The 15,957-nt window shown below is 37.6% G+C and overlaps 1 protein-coding gene across 1 annotated transcript in view; it reads right to left on the bottom strand.

Moving 5' to 3' along the window:
* The window catches only part of LOC145664134 (uncharacterized), a 38,752-nt gene extending 23,652 nt beyond the window's left edge, over window positions 1–15,100 (bottom strand). The window contains exons 1-2 of the mRNA XM_081730527.1: window positions 13,945–15,100; window positions 8,728–8,847 (exon numbers count right to left, since the gene is read on the bottom strand). Coding sequence (XP_081586653.1) covers window positions 8,728–8,847; window positions 13,945–14,963 — 1,139 coding nt within the window. The 5' untranslated portion in view covers window positions 14,964–15,100. The remainder of the gene's footprint in view (window positions 1–8,727; window positions 8,848–13,944) is intronic.
* Between the last annotated feature and the right edge of the window lie 857 nt (window positions 15,101–15,957).

Genomic DNA, 15,957 nt, shown 5'->3' with positions numbered 1-15,957 from the left:
TTGTGGCTATTTGGATAATTGAATGCACGTGGGCGTAGATTATAATATAACAAATGAAGGTAACTATTTACAAGAAAACTTGGGCGGAGTCAAAGCGGATATGAATTTACCAATCAGGAATTGAAGGAAAGAGGAACACAACATGTTAAATCAAAATTTTCATCACGCTTCTTCACTTGTTAGGTTTCTTTCTGTAGGGAAATAGTACAGGAAATTGTTCCAGTTTATTCTGTCTAATACTGATCTCTGGGGATATTAAAACAAAATGAATTGTGAAATTGATATCTTGTCCTGATCTGACAGACAAAATACGTGTCAATAAATATGCGTATATTTAAACTGCAAATTCAAATTCAGTACTTTACATGCGTCATATTTATAGTAGTAGCAAAGTAAACATCGTGGTTTTTGTGCTCAGTTCTGTTAACATTATTTTCCAAACTTTCTTTCGAGAAATCCTTTAATTAGATCCAGTGCCGTAATGGACACTTTCCTGGGTAAAAAATATTGTTATTTGATGCCCTCTAGCAAAATAAGAAGTTAGACCCCTATTGAAAATATAAAATATGAAATTTGAGGTTCCCGAGAATTTTAGAACTTAATAAGCATTATTATTCTTTCCAGGAGCTCCATTTAACGTTTTAATGAAGTAAGGGCAAATAACATTTATGCTTCATCTTACGAAAATATATTTGCTCCGATGATGAGGCAGCAGCAGCATTTAGAATTTTTTTAAAATTCTTTTGGAACGATTCCATGTTTTACAAGTTAAATTAAAGGGACAATATTTGACACTGTTTAAAGAGTCAAAAAAGTATTTCTGGGTACCTTTATCGTAGACATATTACTGAAATCGACCCAAATAATTTTTTTGTTTTATGTAAGAGATTTGTGTGCTCTCGTATTGCTTTTCGGACGTGGTGTAACTATTCCATGCTTCATTTATACATTCATGTTCGTATAGTATTATTTGAAGTAAGAAAGTTTTACCTTGAAGTGAACCCTCCCTCCATCGAACAGCAGGGAGCGTGATACAGATGGTATAGTCCTGTGTGGTATGAAAATACTTTTTTCAAGTGTAAAGAGCTATTTTACGACTATAATACGAGTAGGGGGTCAATAGTTTTACAGAAACTCTTTTAAATTAAACTAATCGTATTACATTTGGACCAATATAACATTTACGAAGATAATTCGAAAAGTAAGGTCTCTTTGTGTTTTTAGAAATACAAGAAAATGTTTATTTTCAATATTGTTTGTATCATTTTAAAGGTTCTACATTTATGTATTTTTCTAGATAATTGCCATTTCGGTCGATGCATTTTTGTAGGCACTGTGAAAGGTTTTGTATGCACATGTCATACCAGCTCGCCGCCGTGTTTGAGAAAACGTTGAGCCTCACCTTTCACCTCACCGTCATTGCTGAAGCAACTTCCAGCCAAATGTTCTTTCAACTTAGAAAACAAGTGCTAATCACTGGTTGTTCAACCTTCGCTATTGCCTTGTCGGAAATTCACGGTCTCCCGCTCCTTTCTTTATCGTGAATTTCAGTACGACCAGCTGCTAATTCCCTGCACCACTTGTGGACGTTTTTTTCATCCATCCATGATTCACTATACACTTTCGTCAATTGATGGTGAATTTCAATTGGGTTGACGCATGTTGAGTTTAAAATCAGTAGCATCGTTAAAAGCGGGAAGCGAGATTTGAAAATGCAGTAGACTTTACTTATAGTGACTGAGTTTAACCAATCAGGAGCTGGAATGGAGATATCATCAAGCTAGTATGAGAAATTTATGCATCAAAAAGTCTCGCGGCTAATAACAGTGAATGTCTTTAAAATAAAAGTGTAAATGGTAGTTTCAGAGCTATTCTGTATCCATAGAAGTTATTTCAGAAAATAACTCGACTACTTTCATTTAACACTCGCCTATCATTTTCCAAGAATTTGATTCTATGAGCTTTTTACATCGTAAACATCTGATTATTGCTTTATTATGAATTAACACTAAACAGGGTAATAATATTTGCAGTTTCTCCTTGTATTTCGATACTACTACAAGCCAGTTCTTATGTAGTTCGTATTCATAGCACTGTTGTGTGTGTGTTTTTATTATTATTATTATTATTATTTTGGTCTTAAATATTGATAGCTGTTGTTTGGGTTCAGGAATACTTCTTATGACGAAGGTAATGGGTGTTGAGAATCAACTGTCAATGCAAGACCGCGTGTCATTTTAAAAGATGTTTAAATTAGTTTTGTTCATCTCCAAAAATTTCATGATAATTTTAACAATTAAAAGGAAATAGAAAATATCCATAATACAGAAAACTTCTTTAAGTAAGTTGTAAAACCGAAATATTTCTTCAATTGTAAATTAAATCTTTCAATTTTAAAGCTACGATTATACATCCTGTAAGTTAAATGAAATGAATGATTAATGAAGTATATGATAATAAAAATATTTATGGAATGAGAATGTGGAAACTCAGAGAAAAGCTACGAACACGATGTTGTTCACCACAGATTCGTATAGTTTGATATCGGATCAGGGATGCCTCGTACCATAAATAAAGCGTTTTAACCCTGAGCCACCGTGCACCCATTCTTCAGTTGTAGTAATTATCTTCTCACGTTGTAAGCCACTACTGGACTTATATAGTACTTCCAACCAGGGGTAAAAGTGGATCTGACACGGTAGGGGGGACGGTAGGTAGGGACATGACGTCACGCCGTCCCCCTGAATATTTTTGCCCATTGTATTTTTTTCTGTCTTTTTTAGGAACTGGGGGACCCCGTACATATTTCTTGGAAGTGAGGGGACGGTGTTTTCCGGTGTTCCCTCTCATTTACCCCTGCTTCCAAAGAGTAACGGACGCAGAAATATGTCATGCAGAGCACTATTAAGTGCCGTAATGAAGAAATACACTTACACACATGCACACACACACACACACACACACACACACACACACACACACACACACACGCACCAAGCATTATGTGGTATCACAGGCTGAAATGTGGGCTATATTGTATGAAGTTTAGCATTTCATTTTAGTACATAGAATTGAAGCGAATTGCAGGAAAGATATAAGAAAAAAAATCTTTTTCAGTTTTCTTTGGTTACACAAGTATTATGAAATACTGATAAAAATTTGTTAGGAGGTAATAAATTAAACTTCCTGATGATACATTCGTGAAAGACTATGACCAACCAGATGGCTCACGTTAAACTGGGAGAAGAGTTTCAGTCCATCCGTTCCCAGGGGCCATTATTTCTGGCTCTTTGGATCGGAGTTTGCTACCTCTTAATTCAGGTAGCTCCCCAATTGCCTCATGATGTTGGTTCAATACGAGAAAATTTCATGCTTCTGCCAAGAATAGAACCAGAAACCATGAATACTGAGGTCGTGCAAGCTAACAATTTGCTAAACTAGAGATATATAATAATAGTAATAAAATTTAAACATCTACTTTCTTCTTTTAATGTTTTCTAATTGCGACCAGGGATGATGGCTATCGTAACGAAAAGGAGTTTGAAAAGATTAACAATACAGTATACAGAAGGTCGATCCGTGTATATGTGTCCAATTTTACACCCGTACCCCTGACCACAGAAGCGACCAAACCAAGTGGTTAAACGCGTGTGCTATACCTGGAGGTCCATTCTATCGTCTGCCAAGCGAAACTGTGTATCGTGTGCATCATGTCTCCAAAGGTGAATCGCTTTTGGAAGGGCTACGTAATTGGACTTTTCCACGCCAAATATTCGGTTTCTAAAATTCAAAAGCAGTGGAAAGAAAATGGTTGTGCATTGGGTTCGACGACTATCAAGAACATAATCAAGCAGTATAAAAAAAAAGACATACCAGAAGGGGTCGAGGAAGCGAGCGTGTACCACAGTGACTCCACAAGTAGCTCAGAAGTTGCGGCGAATGGCCTTACAAGAAAATCCCCCTCCGCAACGTGTGATGGCAGCTCGACTCCACATACCACAGTCAACTGTTAACCGCGCCCTGAGTGGGAAATTCAACCTTGGGAGGGTCTTTAAAAGTCATGGACATTACCTAAGTGTGGCCCATCGCCGTGAGAGAAAGACCAACAGCAGGCGCCTCTATGAACGCCATCTATTTGGGGAAAAGTGGAAGTTTGTGGCCACACTAGATGAAGCATGGGTGTATCTATCAGATTGTGGCAAAATTCGCTCGATAACTTACACTTCGCAAGATGCAAAAAGCCGTCCTGCGTTCATCCGTCATTGCAAAGCAACTTTCTCGAAAGGATTTATGATTGTCGCCGGTTACTCTTATCAGGGCAAGTTAAGAATTCGTCAGGTCCCTAAAAACTGTAAAATCAACTCTGCATTCTTTCAGTAACATATACTGACTCCAATTTATACAGAAGATCTGCCTCGTTTGTATAGGCATGTCATAAAGCAAGTGTCTGTGCATATGGATAAGGCCTCCTCACATACATCTCGTTCTACCCAGAACTTTCTGAAGCAGATGGAGACAGACACCGGTATTCGTGCTATTCCATTTCATGATATACCAGTGAAATCACCAGATGCCAGTCCCATGGATTTCTGCGGGTTTGGTCTACTGAAAAGGGCACTTTCTTCTCGTCGTGTCACTACTCTCGGGGGCCTGTGGAAAACCTGCCGGGAGGAATGGGAGAAGATTCCACTTCCTGTACTTCGTCGTAGTCTTCTACAGTGGAAGTTACGATGCAGCGCTATTGCCAGAACACATGGCCATCACATTGAGGCCAACCGATGGTGGTCCCATGGAGTTTCATAAGGTTAGTGCTATTTCAAAATTGGACACATATTCGCGGATCGACCTTCTGTATAACTATAAGAATACAATATATAACGCTAAAAATCTCGTGTAGGTTTAAGAATAGAAGTTAGAGGTTATAGGTTTTAGAAGTAAGTTTATATTTAAACATGGCTGTGTAACGATTGTTTTCTGTGGCTAATTTGATTTGTAACATGCCTATAGGTATAAAAGTCACAAATGGGAACATAGTGTACGACAGCAGAATTCGTTTCGGTACTAAAGAGGGGAGGACTTGGGCCGAGTCAGCCCTGCTTACGTCATTTACACTGGTTAATCATCAACTTTCTTACTCTCATTTACCTAACTGGATGTACACATTAGCTATTTATTAGCCTATTATACTATTGCAGAACTGTCTGAGAATATCTTATTTTTTTCTTCAAATTTTCTCCATTTTTACCTTCAAGTGACGATGGGAAAGAAGAAAATATTTGGTCGTGGAAAAAAAAGAAAGAAAACGAATTCAGAAATTCATTTGATTCACACATTTCATGACCTCTACATGTGCAAAAAAAAAAAAAAAAAAAAAAAAGAAAACTGACAACTGATTATTATTAGATGTCTGTTCGTTCGTTCTGTTGTAAAGATGTTCGTTCGCCTAGATGTCACAGCGTTCAACGTATCAAGACCAAATTTAAAAGTCTTTATAAGATTCTCTACGGCCCCTATATATATATATATATAAGTAAGAGTAGTTTATTAGAGTAAGAAAATTAAAGTTAGCGATTTTCTCAAACGGCTATAACGATTTCGTTCATATTTCATAAACCAATGATCCAGGTTTTTTTTTCTTTTCTTTCTTTAAGGAAAAATCCAGAAGGAATCATTTACTTTTAGGGGTGAGTTTTCAGCATTATTTTTTCAAAATCGACATTGGCGATTTTCTTCATATTTCGTAAATAAATATTTCATTAATAGTATGACAGCATGACATAAACTCATTTGTCTCGAAAAAAATTACAAGTGAAAGTTATTTCTATGGATGAATTATTCCTGAGGTGATATTTGGACACTCACACTATTGTCTACGGCACTACGCTTTAATTTTTTCTTTGCTTCATTTTGTCTCGAATACTGGTAGCTCAGTGGTATAGCGTTCACATCTGGTGCTTGGGGTCCCTGGTTCGATCCCAGCTCGCGCCAAGTGAACTTTGTGGTGGACAAACACCGTGTAGCTGGGTTTCCTCGGGGTTCTCCCGTTTCCTCCCACTTTCTTCATTCAGCCATTTCGAACATTTCTCATCATCACCGTCTCCTTTAGCCTATCCGGCATAACTGTGGAACGTAAAACTCAACGATTTTCGGATACGGTGGCATGGTGGTTTTCGATTGCCTTTCATGGGATGATGACGGGACCTACAATTTAACGTGGGATCCGAAACACTTATGTCCCCACTGGAAATCGAAACCAGGACGCCTTAATTACAAATTTTAGTGTATATTGCAGTAATGACAATCTCTCAATAAAGTACATTATTAGCTCTTGCCTTTAATGTTTTATTAACTTCATCAAACGCGAATCTCGAATTGTAAAGATATTTTTACTGAACTTTAAAAGAATGATCTAACTGGTATAATATTTCTAAACACCTTTTTATCGAGTTTCATCGATTTATACAAAAATAAAGAGTGTCAGTTGTTGCAATTGTTGAAAGGCATGATATTATCGTAAGCGTGGAAACAAATTGAAACTACTGAAGAGGAATATCTAACAAAATCTAATCGAATCTAACATTATTTAGTACATTTTGATACTTTTTGGATGGCATTTAGTATCTCCCCCAAAGCTGTGCAACACACAAACCATGCATTTTATGACATATACCGTTAGTGGTAAAGTGTTTTTTTTTTTCACTATCCTCGTTTATGCGTATACCCACTGACGCTGCCGCACCTGCGTACGGACGTACCGCCACACTTTTGCTCGGGTCCTGTTGCTGCGCTGCTACACTGACTCGGTTCGATGGCATTCGTGCTTTTAGTGGCCACCTAGTACAAGTTCGTTGGTGTTTTACGCACTAGTTGTTATGCCATACGTCCACACTGTATTTCGAACAATAATCAAGCACTACCAAGTGAGCCGTCACAACCTAGTGTTTTGGGTAACAAATTAAATAATATTCCGTTTGCATTTTTGGGCAGAACTACTTGATTTTTATCAACCTCTCTCAATGATTCCCATATTATTCTAACTTGTACAATACTAAATTCTACCTCAAAACAATATGTGTCAAAAGCATATTTTAATTGTTTCATCATTCTCGAAGCTGAAATTTATTGGTTTGTGTAAAAATTTCCACCTCGTACTTTTATTTACGGTCTAGAGTAAATGAAACTTTTTGATGCATATATTTCTCATACTAGCTTTATGATATATCCATTCTAACTCCTGATTGGCTAAACTCAGTCTCCATAAGGAAAGTTTTCTGCGTTTTCAAAACTCGGAAGCGGGAACTCCAACAAAAGCCTGCCAAGCGAAGACTGAGAGTCCCTCAAAGCCACAGACAAGAATGAATAGACGAGCAACTCCCTATACGCGCTATTGAAGTTACTTTGTATCGTCTGCATGACGAAAGAGCCAATCAATGTTTAGTGGAAAATGATGTTTCGTCGTAAGTGGAATGGCGCTGCAATCGGTTTTCGAACGTGATGTCATGGGTTGTTCATGAACCAGACCATTTTTTCAATCCGCTTTGCATGTCAGCGTGAGATGCAGTGCAAGAAGATCAGATTAGTAATAACAATAACTCATACTAAATAATTGTCATAATTTTTGTACCTTTTATAAAAGCATCTCCTTGTATTGTGCCTGGGTTGCTTTGTTGACATTTTTGTACATCCTTATCGAACATTGTGTTACAATAATTTATACAAACTATCGGTCAAACACAAAACAAATGGAAAAGCACACGACGCTTTCACCCACTATGTGCTACTAGAGATGGTTATTTTCGAACTTTCCACGCTGCTGTCTACAGATCAACTGGTTAGTTCCGTCGTCGTATGTTAAAGGCGCTACGGTTCGCCTTGTTTCCAGTTTTCCGCGAAGTTTGTGGTCTGTATATACTTATCTGTGGACCCAACGATTTGCACGCAGAGTTGTTTTGCAGAGGGGAAACAACAAACAAAACAGTGTTGCCAATAAGCGCACTAAGTTTTCCTGTGGAGACCTTACATTTAGAATTACCCTCGTATTTAATGATCCTCTCATCCAAGAATCTTTGTGACGAAGAATACGATGTGGAATGCATAAAGACAATGAAGTAAATTTTGAAAGAACAATACATGATAGCGGAATTTCAACCCGCAATAGACAGATCTTGAGTTTGCTTCCCCAATTTTGTTTGTGTGGTTATGCTCCTTATGAAGCATATAATGACTAATGAATTGAATGAATGTGATAAGAAAACTAGTAGAAAATCAAGAGACACGATGATTCATCGCATCTTATAAGACTTAGAATCAAACAAGGGAACTTTGCTACATGCTAGACATGAGCTATGCATTAATAACACACTGTACAGTTTTAGCAAAGCTTAGCACGAAGAATTCAGAAAGCATAGCAGTTCAAGTCTTTGTAATTGAATCTCTAGTTTATCGGCTGTCAATTTTGCTGTATGGATTAATGGGAAAACGTGAACGATGAGAGAAGGAGGGAAATTCAAGAGCCTGAAGTAAATCCATACATGCGACATTTTGAGTCACAAGCTCACATGATCTGGATTATACACTAGCTGGAAACCGAGCTTGGATCTTCTGTAGCAAAAACAAGAACCTTACCCAATAAACAACTAGGAGTTCAATTGATAAGAAATATGAAATTTAGAAACGCATATTTCAATACATGTAGAGTTATGAACAAGTACTGTTAAAAGACTATACCTCAAAAGTGAATCCAAGCCTATAAAAGCTAGAAGTCCATCAAAGAAACGGTTTTCTGGCTCATCATCTTCAGGCCGTGACTCATCTGTAACTTTAGCAGCTGGGTGAATTCCGTATTTCCTGTAAACGAATGCATTCAATTTGAATATATATATATATATATATATATATATATATATATATATATATATATATATATATATATATATATATATATATATATATATATATATATATATATATACATCCGCTCAAACTCGCTCATCATAAAAATTCATTGTATTACCTAGAATACTCACAATTTAACAATAAATTGGGAAATATTTTTAAAATAAGTTTTCGTTGCATAAACCATGCAGAGGTGGTCCGTACTCCGAAGATTCAGTCCACAGATAATCAAAACACAGAGAAAAACAGATATTTCATTAAGCCTTGCATTTAATACCTAAGCGCAATTTTCCGCTGTCTCTATGGCATTTTTTACCACTTCCATTATTTCAGCAGCATAGCCAGATTGACATACTGTTGCATCTAGGGACATAGTAGTGTCCTAAGACAAGTTCTTGCTTAGTCAGAGCTGGAGCATGCTTACGCTGAGCCATGCGTCTATTTACAGGAAGTAACTCAGAGAATAGTTCGAATACCCATATTTTCGCTTCCCATGAAGAGAGAGAATGTCCAGTGCGTCAGGTCATGACCTACATAAAATTTCGAGTTTAATCTCAAACCGTTTACAAGGCGGTGAAAATCTCAAACGAAAAGAAATAAACTCAAAATTTGATACTGACTTACTCACAGCACGGTGGATCAGTGGTTTGACCTCCCCACTGATCTAGGAGCTAGCACATGCGCCTTCGGTGTACGGACTCCCGGGTTCGATTCCCGTTGGGAGAGCTTTTGGAATTTTAACTGTTTTTGATGTTTGTGTGTTCGTGTCCCTGTCGTTATTGGTTACTGGAAAATTGGAGTAATTAGTTGAAAAAAGTGGTAGAGCGGTTACTTCTGGTACGTGGGGTCCCTGGTTCCATTTCCGGCCAAGTAAGTTTGTTGTGGACAACACCGTGTTCGTGAAGTTTCTAGAGGTACTCCCGTTTCCTTGCACATTCTTATTCTATCAATTCTTAAATCATCGTTCACTTGTTTTAATCATCGTCTCCATTTGCCTAAAGGCCATACTCGTTAGACGTTAATCTGAAAAATTTCATTCCAGCATTTTTACAGTCTAATGATCTTTAGAATCAATTGTCTCTTGAAATTCACACATTATATTCACAAATATCTTTAAGAACAGAGCTTAATACTTACGTTAAGCCTACTTAAAAATCACACATTATTATGTGAAACGTGAAAGCAGAAATTTAAGAGAATATTAATGGTTTGAAGATAAGTGATGTACAATTTTCTTCCCCATAAAATGGCTGTTGTTATTCTGTACCTACAGGGTGACAATTAATTAACTACATGAAATAAAACCGTCATAATTTCTGGAGAGTTCGTGCGATGATCTCCAAACTGCGTAGCTGACCACAGGGCATTGAATTTGTATGCGCATGCAACGAAGTGCATTTTAGCTACGAAGCCTAATTTCATTTGTATGGGTTAATCAATAAGCAAAATTGGCGCATTTGGAGGACCAATAATCCGTGTTTCGCAATGAAGAAGTCTCTGCACCCTGAACGGGTGACGCTGTGGTGTGCAATGTCTAGCCATGGAATAATCGGTGCGATATTCCTTGACGGCAAGGTGACTCTTACACGATACGTGACGGTTTTGGAAAATGATTTCATACCCATTATTCAAAATGACCCTGATTTCGACAAGATGGGGTTCGTGCAAGAAGTGTTCCACCTCGTCGGACCACGAGAGTGTTTGACGTCCTGGCGGAGTATTTTGGGGACCACATTCTGGCTCTGGGGTACCCAGAGACCACTGGAAGAGGACTCGCTTGGCTGCCATATTCCCCGGATCTGAACCCATGTCATTCATTTTTGTGGGGCTATGTTAAGGACAAGGTGTACAGCAATAAACCCAAAACCATTGCCGAGCTGAAAACTGCCATTCAGGAGGTCATTGACAGCCAATCATGCAGAATTTTGCTGTTCGTTTGTGTTCTACTACGTAGTTCGTTACTAATTTCCATTTATTTCATATAATTCATTAATTGTCACCCTGTATAAAACATTAGATATTGTCCGAATATATAAAACAGTTGCGAAAACTTGGTTACTCACGTGTGGAGCCCAAGGTGTTTAACTTTGTTCGCAAGGCGTAGCGCGCGTTGCAGAATCGTGTACGAACAGTGTTACAAACCTAAATAGAATGTAACAAGATGGGATAATATGAGTTGAGACATTCCGGGAAATATGGTTACGTGGATTTACGTGTGAAGTTTGGTCAAGAGACAAAAGGTCTCCTGACAGTGACACAGGGTACGTTTCATAGAGCTTGATAGATTGAACAGTGGGTAAGCCTCGCAAGTATGAGTCCTGTTCCCTCCCGTAAAAATAGTAAATAAAAAATCGAAAACAAACACATTCAAAGTTGGGAAAATTGCTGTTATACAGTAAAACAAATATAATATTTCACTTAAATTTTAGGTACAGTAGGCAGTTCCAAAGAATTGACAGCAGACAAAAAAATCTTTTGATGTTGAAAAAGAGATGGAAGTCTACAACGACAAAGAAAGCTAAGACGACGATGAATCCCGAAGTTTCTGAGAAGAACACTGACTCTCAATGTTCAGTATGCCAAGAATGGTTCCATGATTATCACAATAGAGAGGAGAGGGTCAAGTGTACATGATATTTGATGTGGTATCATTTTGCGTGTGTTCATTTCAAAACTAAGAAGAAGTTTATTTGTCCTTAGTGTCCTTAGACAGAATTCTTAAATTCACCAGTTCTATTTAATGTTTTTCATTTATAAGTTCCTTTTTCGTAATATTGAGTTACTAATATTGTCTATAAGAGTATGTTTGTCACTACTTTTTGTTCTAAAGCTTATTATTGTAGAATTTATGTGTAATGTGATACGGTTAGTTAGTCTGATTGCTCATATTCCCTACACTCTAACCCATATTACACTTAATTTTGGAGTAATATGGTTTATTTCACATGTGTCGCAATTATGCGTGTAGTACTAAACAGTAAGCGTAATGTACCAATGTTTGCTAATATTTCTATGGCGTAATACTCAAGCTTTGTTATTATCGGATGTTGTTTCAATTGTTTAATAAATTACTTAAATATAGAGCTTTATTTCAGAAACTTTCCATATTCCCCCTATTTACCTTATAAAGGTAACCAAGAATGTTTTCTCGGTTTTTATGGAGGTCTGTTTACAATCGGCCCTCACACCGTGAGTTGAATGCAAATAGAGATAAGGCGAAGATCAGTTGTTGGTGTGGGTATATCCAACATGCTACCCGGTTGTGGCAGTTCAATTACACCGTGAACTTGCGTAAGGACAGAGTAAACATGGCACCTCCATAGAGCGTCAGAAGGACGTGTATGCTGTACGAGTTCAAACTGGAGTCACATGAAGCTGCAGCGCGGCGGAAGATGTGCCAGGCCTTTGGTGAGGGTGTCGTGACTACGCGGACAGTGCAGTGGTGGTTTTACAAGTTTAAGGACGGGGACGAAACACTCGAAGACGCACCACGTACCAAAAGACCAACACATGTACAAAATGAAGATCTTCAGGCAGTAATTGAGACAAACAGTGACCAGACATGAGAGAAACTGGAACTACAATTCAGTGTGAGTGAAGAAACCGTTCGGATGCACCTCCACCAACTTGGGAAGCACTACAAGTTGTGTCGATGGGTCCCACACGATTTGACTCCGGGCCAGAAGGCAACGTAGGCAGACACCTGTGTTTCTTTGCTGTCTCGTCTGAGGAAGAAGCCATTTTTCGACAGGGTGTTGACATGTAATGAGAAGTGTGTGCTGTGCGACGCTTCACGGCATCATCATCATTGGTTAGTTTCCCATGAACCGGTTCCAAAACAGCCGAAACCAGCACTGTCCCAGAAGAAGATCCTTCTGTGTGTTTGGTGGATAGCTCGCCGCATAGTGCATAGGGAACTGCTACCAGTTAGTCAGAGCATCAATGCAACTGTGTAATGTTAGTAGTTGAGCCGTGTTCAAGAAAAACTGAACACCCTGGAGACTACACTTCTGAATCACAAAGGGGTCGTCCTGTTTCAGGACAACGCTAAGTCTCACGTGGCTAAGATGACCCGGGAGAACATTATACACCTTTTATGTGCAACACTATTGCATCCGCCATACTCCCCAGACATTGCAAGTTAGATTATCACCTGTTTCATTCCTTGGACAATCACTTAGAGGACGCTAGTTCAAATTCCTAGTAGAGGTGCAAAATGCACTTGATACCTACTTCGCTTCACAGCCCTCCAAGTTCTACCGCGATCGAATCCATGGTCCTCCAGGACGTTGGCAAAAGGTCGTCGATGCTGACGGGGACCATTATTGATCTTCGAGGGACGTCTTAGGTGCCATATTGATGTTCGAAAGTGGTTAGTGAAAAAGCTACAGAACTTTCTTGGTTACCTTTAAAGCAAATAATTAAATGAAATCTTTAATGTCCTGTAGTTATGTCTAGGCTGAAAGTAAAGGACGAATAATGAAAGGAAATAATCATGAAAGAATTATTAGTAGCATACACGAGGTAATCTTCGATAGAACCCATGGACACGATGCTGTCTACCACAGACTCTTATGGCCAGGTGATGTATCAGGAACCTCTTGCACAAGAGATGAAATTTCTACCACTAAGCTACTTTGTTCAGGGTTTCACGTAGTGTACTCCATTTGAGAGATTATTCGATTTCTAATCATTATGAAGTGCTATAGCTACGTAAGTATTAATAATAATATTTTCTAAAATAATTTAAAAGAATCACTATTGCACTTGTATATACAATAATTCTGGTTTTGAAAAATAAACTAAAGCGAAGTTTTGATAATATTCTATGATTTTGTGAGACGGATATATTTCATTCAGAAATTCCTTCGACAACTAAGGATCATGTATAGTGATTTGCAAACAAATTTTAGGTTCTTAATAATGATGTGTGAGTCTTTATTGATAGATTCAGATCAAATTTGGTATTTTTCTCAGTAGTTTGATGTTTTTCATGTGATTCGACGGTCTTTGAATCTAAACCGAAATAGAATTTCATCAAATATTTACCTCTTAAAGTTGAGATAGGCTTCCAGTGCACGAGAAGGAATAAACAGCATTATTGTAGTAAAGTAAGCAAAAAAGTTTCCTCTATGTAGGTTTCTGGCTATTTGAAAGCAAAGAATTATTTCAGTTGCGAGGCTGAATAAGATCAGTATGCAAGCAGTCATTAATAGCTTATATGGGTTTTGAGTGATGTTTCTCACTTCTTGGTTTTGCATACTGATATCCTCTGAACTACCTTCAACATTACCGCAACATCCAATCTCAGGGTTATTACACTTTGGATCCTTCGTGAACAACGTATTTTCTTTGGTGTCTTCAACTTGTGACTTTCTGCATGAAGAATTATTGAATGACAAAACATCCTGAGCATCTTGTAGCACCAATGCAGTACTTTCCCATGAGAATTTGTAGTCTTCAGGGTCAGAGCACAATTTAAGTGATGGAGTTTCTGATAATTTTGTGCGTTTATTGCCAATTCTATATTTTGCAGGTTCAGACTTAAAAGGTGGGAGTAATACGTTCAATAGAAGCTCCTCTTGTTCAGGTCTTTTTATTCCATGTTCCAATTCGTCGTACTGAGATGATATTTTTCCCCATGGTTCACGTATAAAATTAGAATTTAAACTTTGAGATTCTGGGGCATCTGGATTTTCCTTAACGTCTTCCAAAGATTCTGCACTATTCCCACGTGGTACGTCGCAACCATTATTAAGCAATTGGTTATAGGTTTTCTTGTTCTTGTGCAAAAGATGTCGCAAAGACGGAGGTAGTTTCTCATAAAATGACGAACTGTGACTTGCACTTCGCCAATTACTATCAAATTTATATATTTCTGGACGTTGATCCACAAGTTCTGTTGTCAGTAATTTGTCCTCTTGATCAATACTTTTATGACATCGCTTCACAAGCAAATATTTATGTTGTTCCTTCTGTGAATTAGTAGAATATGAACCTGTTTCATGATTGGACTCAAACTTATTGTCGAATATGTTGTTTATTTTGAACATATTAACTGCTAGCATTCTTTTGCTATATTTCCCAATAATATTCTTTAGCTGTTATCATCGGTCTCCAGTATATAATAAATTAAAAGCAATTAGATTATATTCTTCCCCTTCTTCTTCTTCCCTTTACTATCTTCTTTCTTTCACTACCTTAAAAGGTGTAAAAGATGTACAAAAACCAACCCCACGTATGAAAGAGTTTGATGGTCTACGGCCTGGAAACTCACTATTTCAAATTAAGGATTTTGTATTTTATCAGGTGCAGTCGTAAGTTCTTGTCATCTAATTAATTTGTTATTAATGATTGTGGAAGATTTACACCTAAAATTGAAAATTTCACGAAAAAAAAAACATATTTGACATATTTATGAGGAACATTTTTCTGCAGGGGACAGAATTAAACACAAAGTAATACAGCAAGTGCAGGGTTACTAGTGCAAAATCATTACAAGTGCTTTGCGACGGATAAAATAAGTTAGTGCATATGAAAAATAACTCCATTAGATGCGATTTTTCATCGGTGATGTATTTCTGCACAGTATACAGAAGATGCATTTAATGTTTATAATTGGAGTGTTACTAGTATCAAACCATGACAAGTGCTATTGAAACACATATTATTCCCAAAACTCACTTCTTGTCAGTACTTTCGCTTATGTATATACTCACCATCGCTGACGATTCTGCTCCCTTCGGACGCACCCCCGCGTTACCAAAAGGGCTCTCGAGCTTCGCATTGCCACACTTGGTTAGATATTATTCGTGCATTTTAGTGGTCACCTAACATATATGAATTTATATTTTTTGCACTGTAGATTTTGTCATACATCTGAAAGCTGTCTTTATACTCAGATTGTAAAAGAATTGTAATGTTTTAACTATTACTTCTGGTAGCCCCCTTCAATTTTATTTATGCCAAGTGTGATACTTTCCTGTCGCCCAGGGCAATTCTTTTAGTTGACAATAAGAAGAAAATTAGTGAAAGAATTATAATTTTTCAACAATTATTTCG

This window comes from Thermobia domestica, chromosome 11 (assembly GCF_964235325.1).
Source record: "Thermobia domestica chromosome 11, izTheDome1.hap1.1, whole genome shotgun sequence".
NCBI lineage: Eukaryota > Metazoa > Arthropoda > Insecta > Zygentoma > Lepismatidae > Thermobia > Thermobia domestica.
This window is presented reverse-complemented; position numbering and strand designations above follow the sequence as displayed.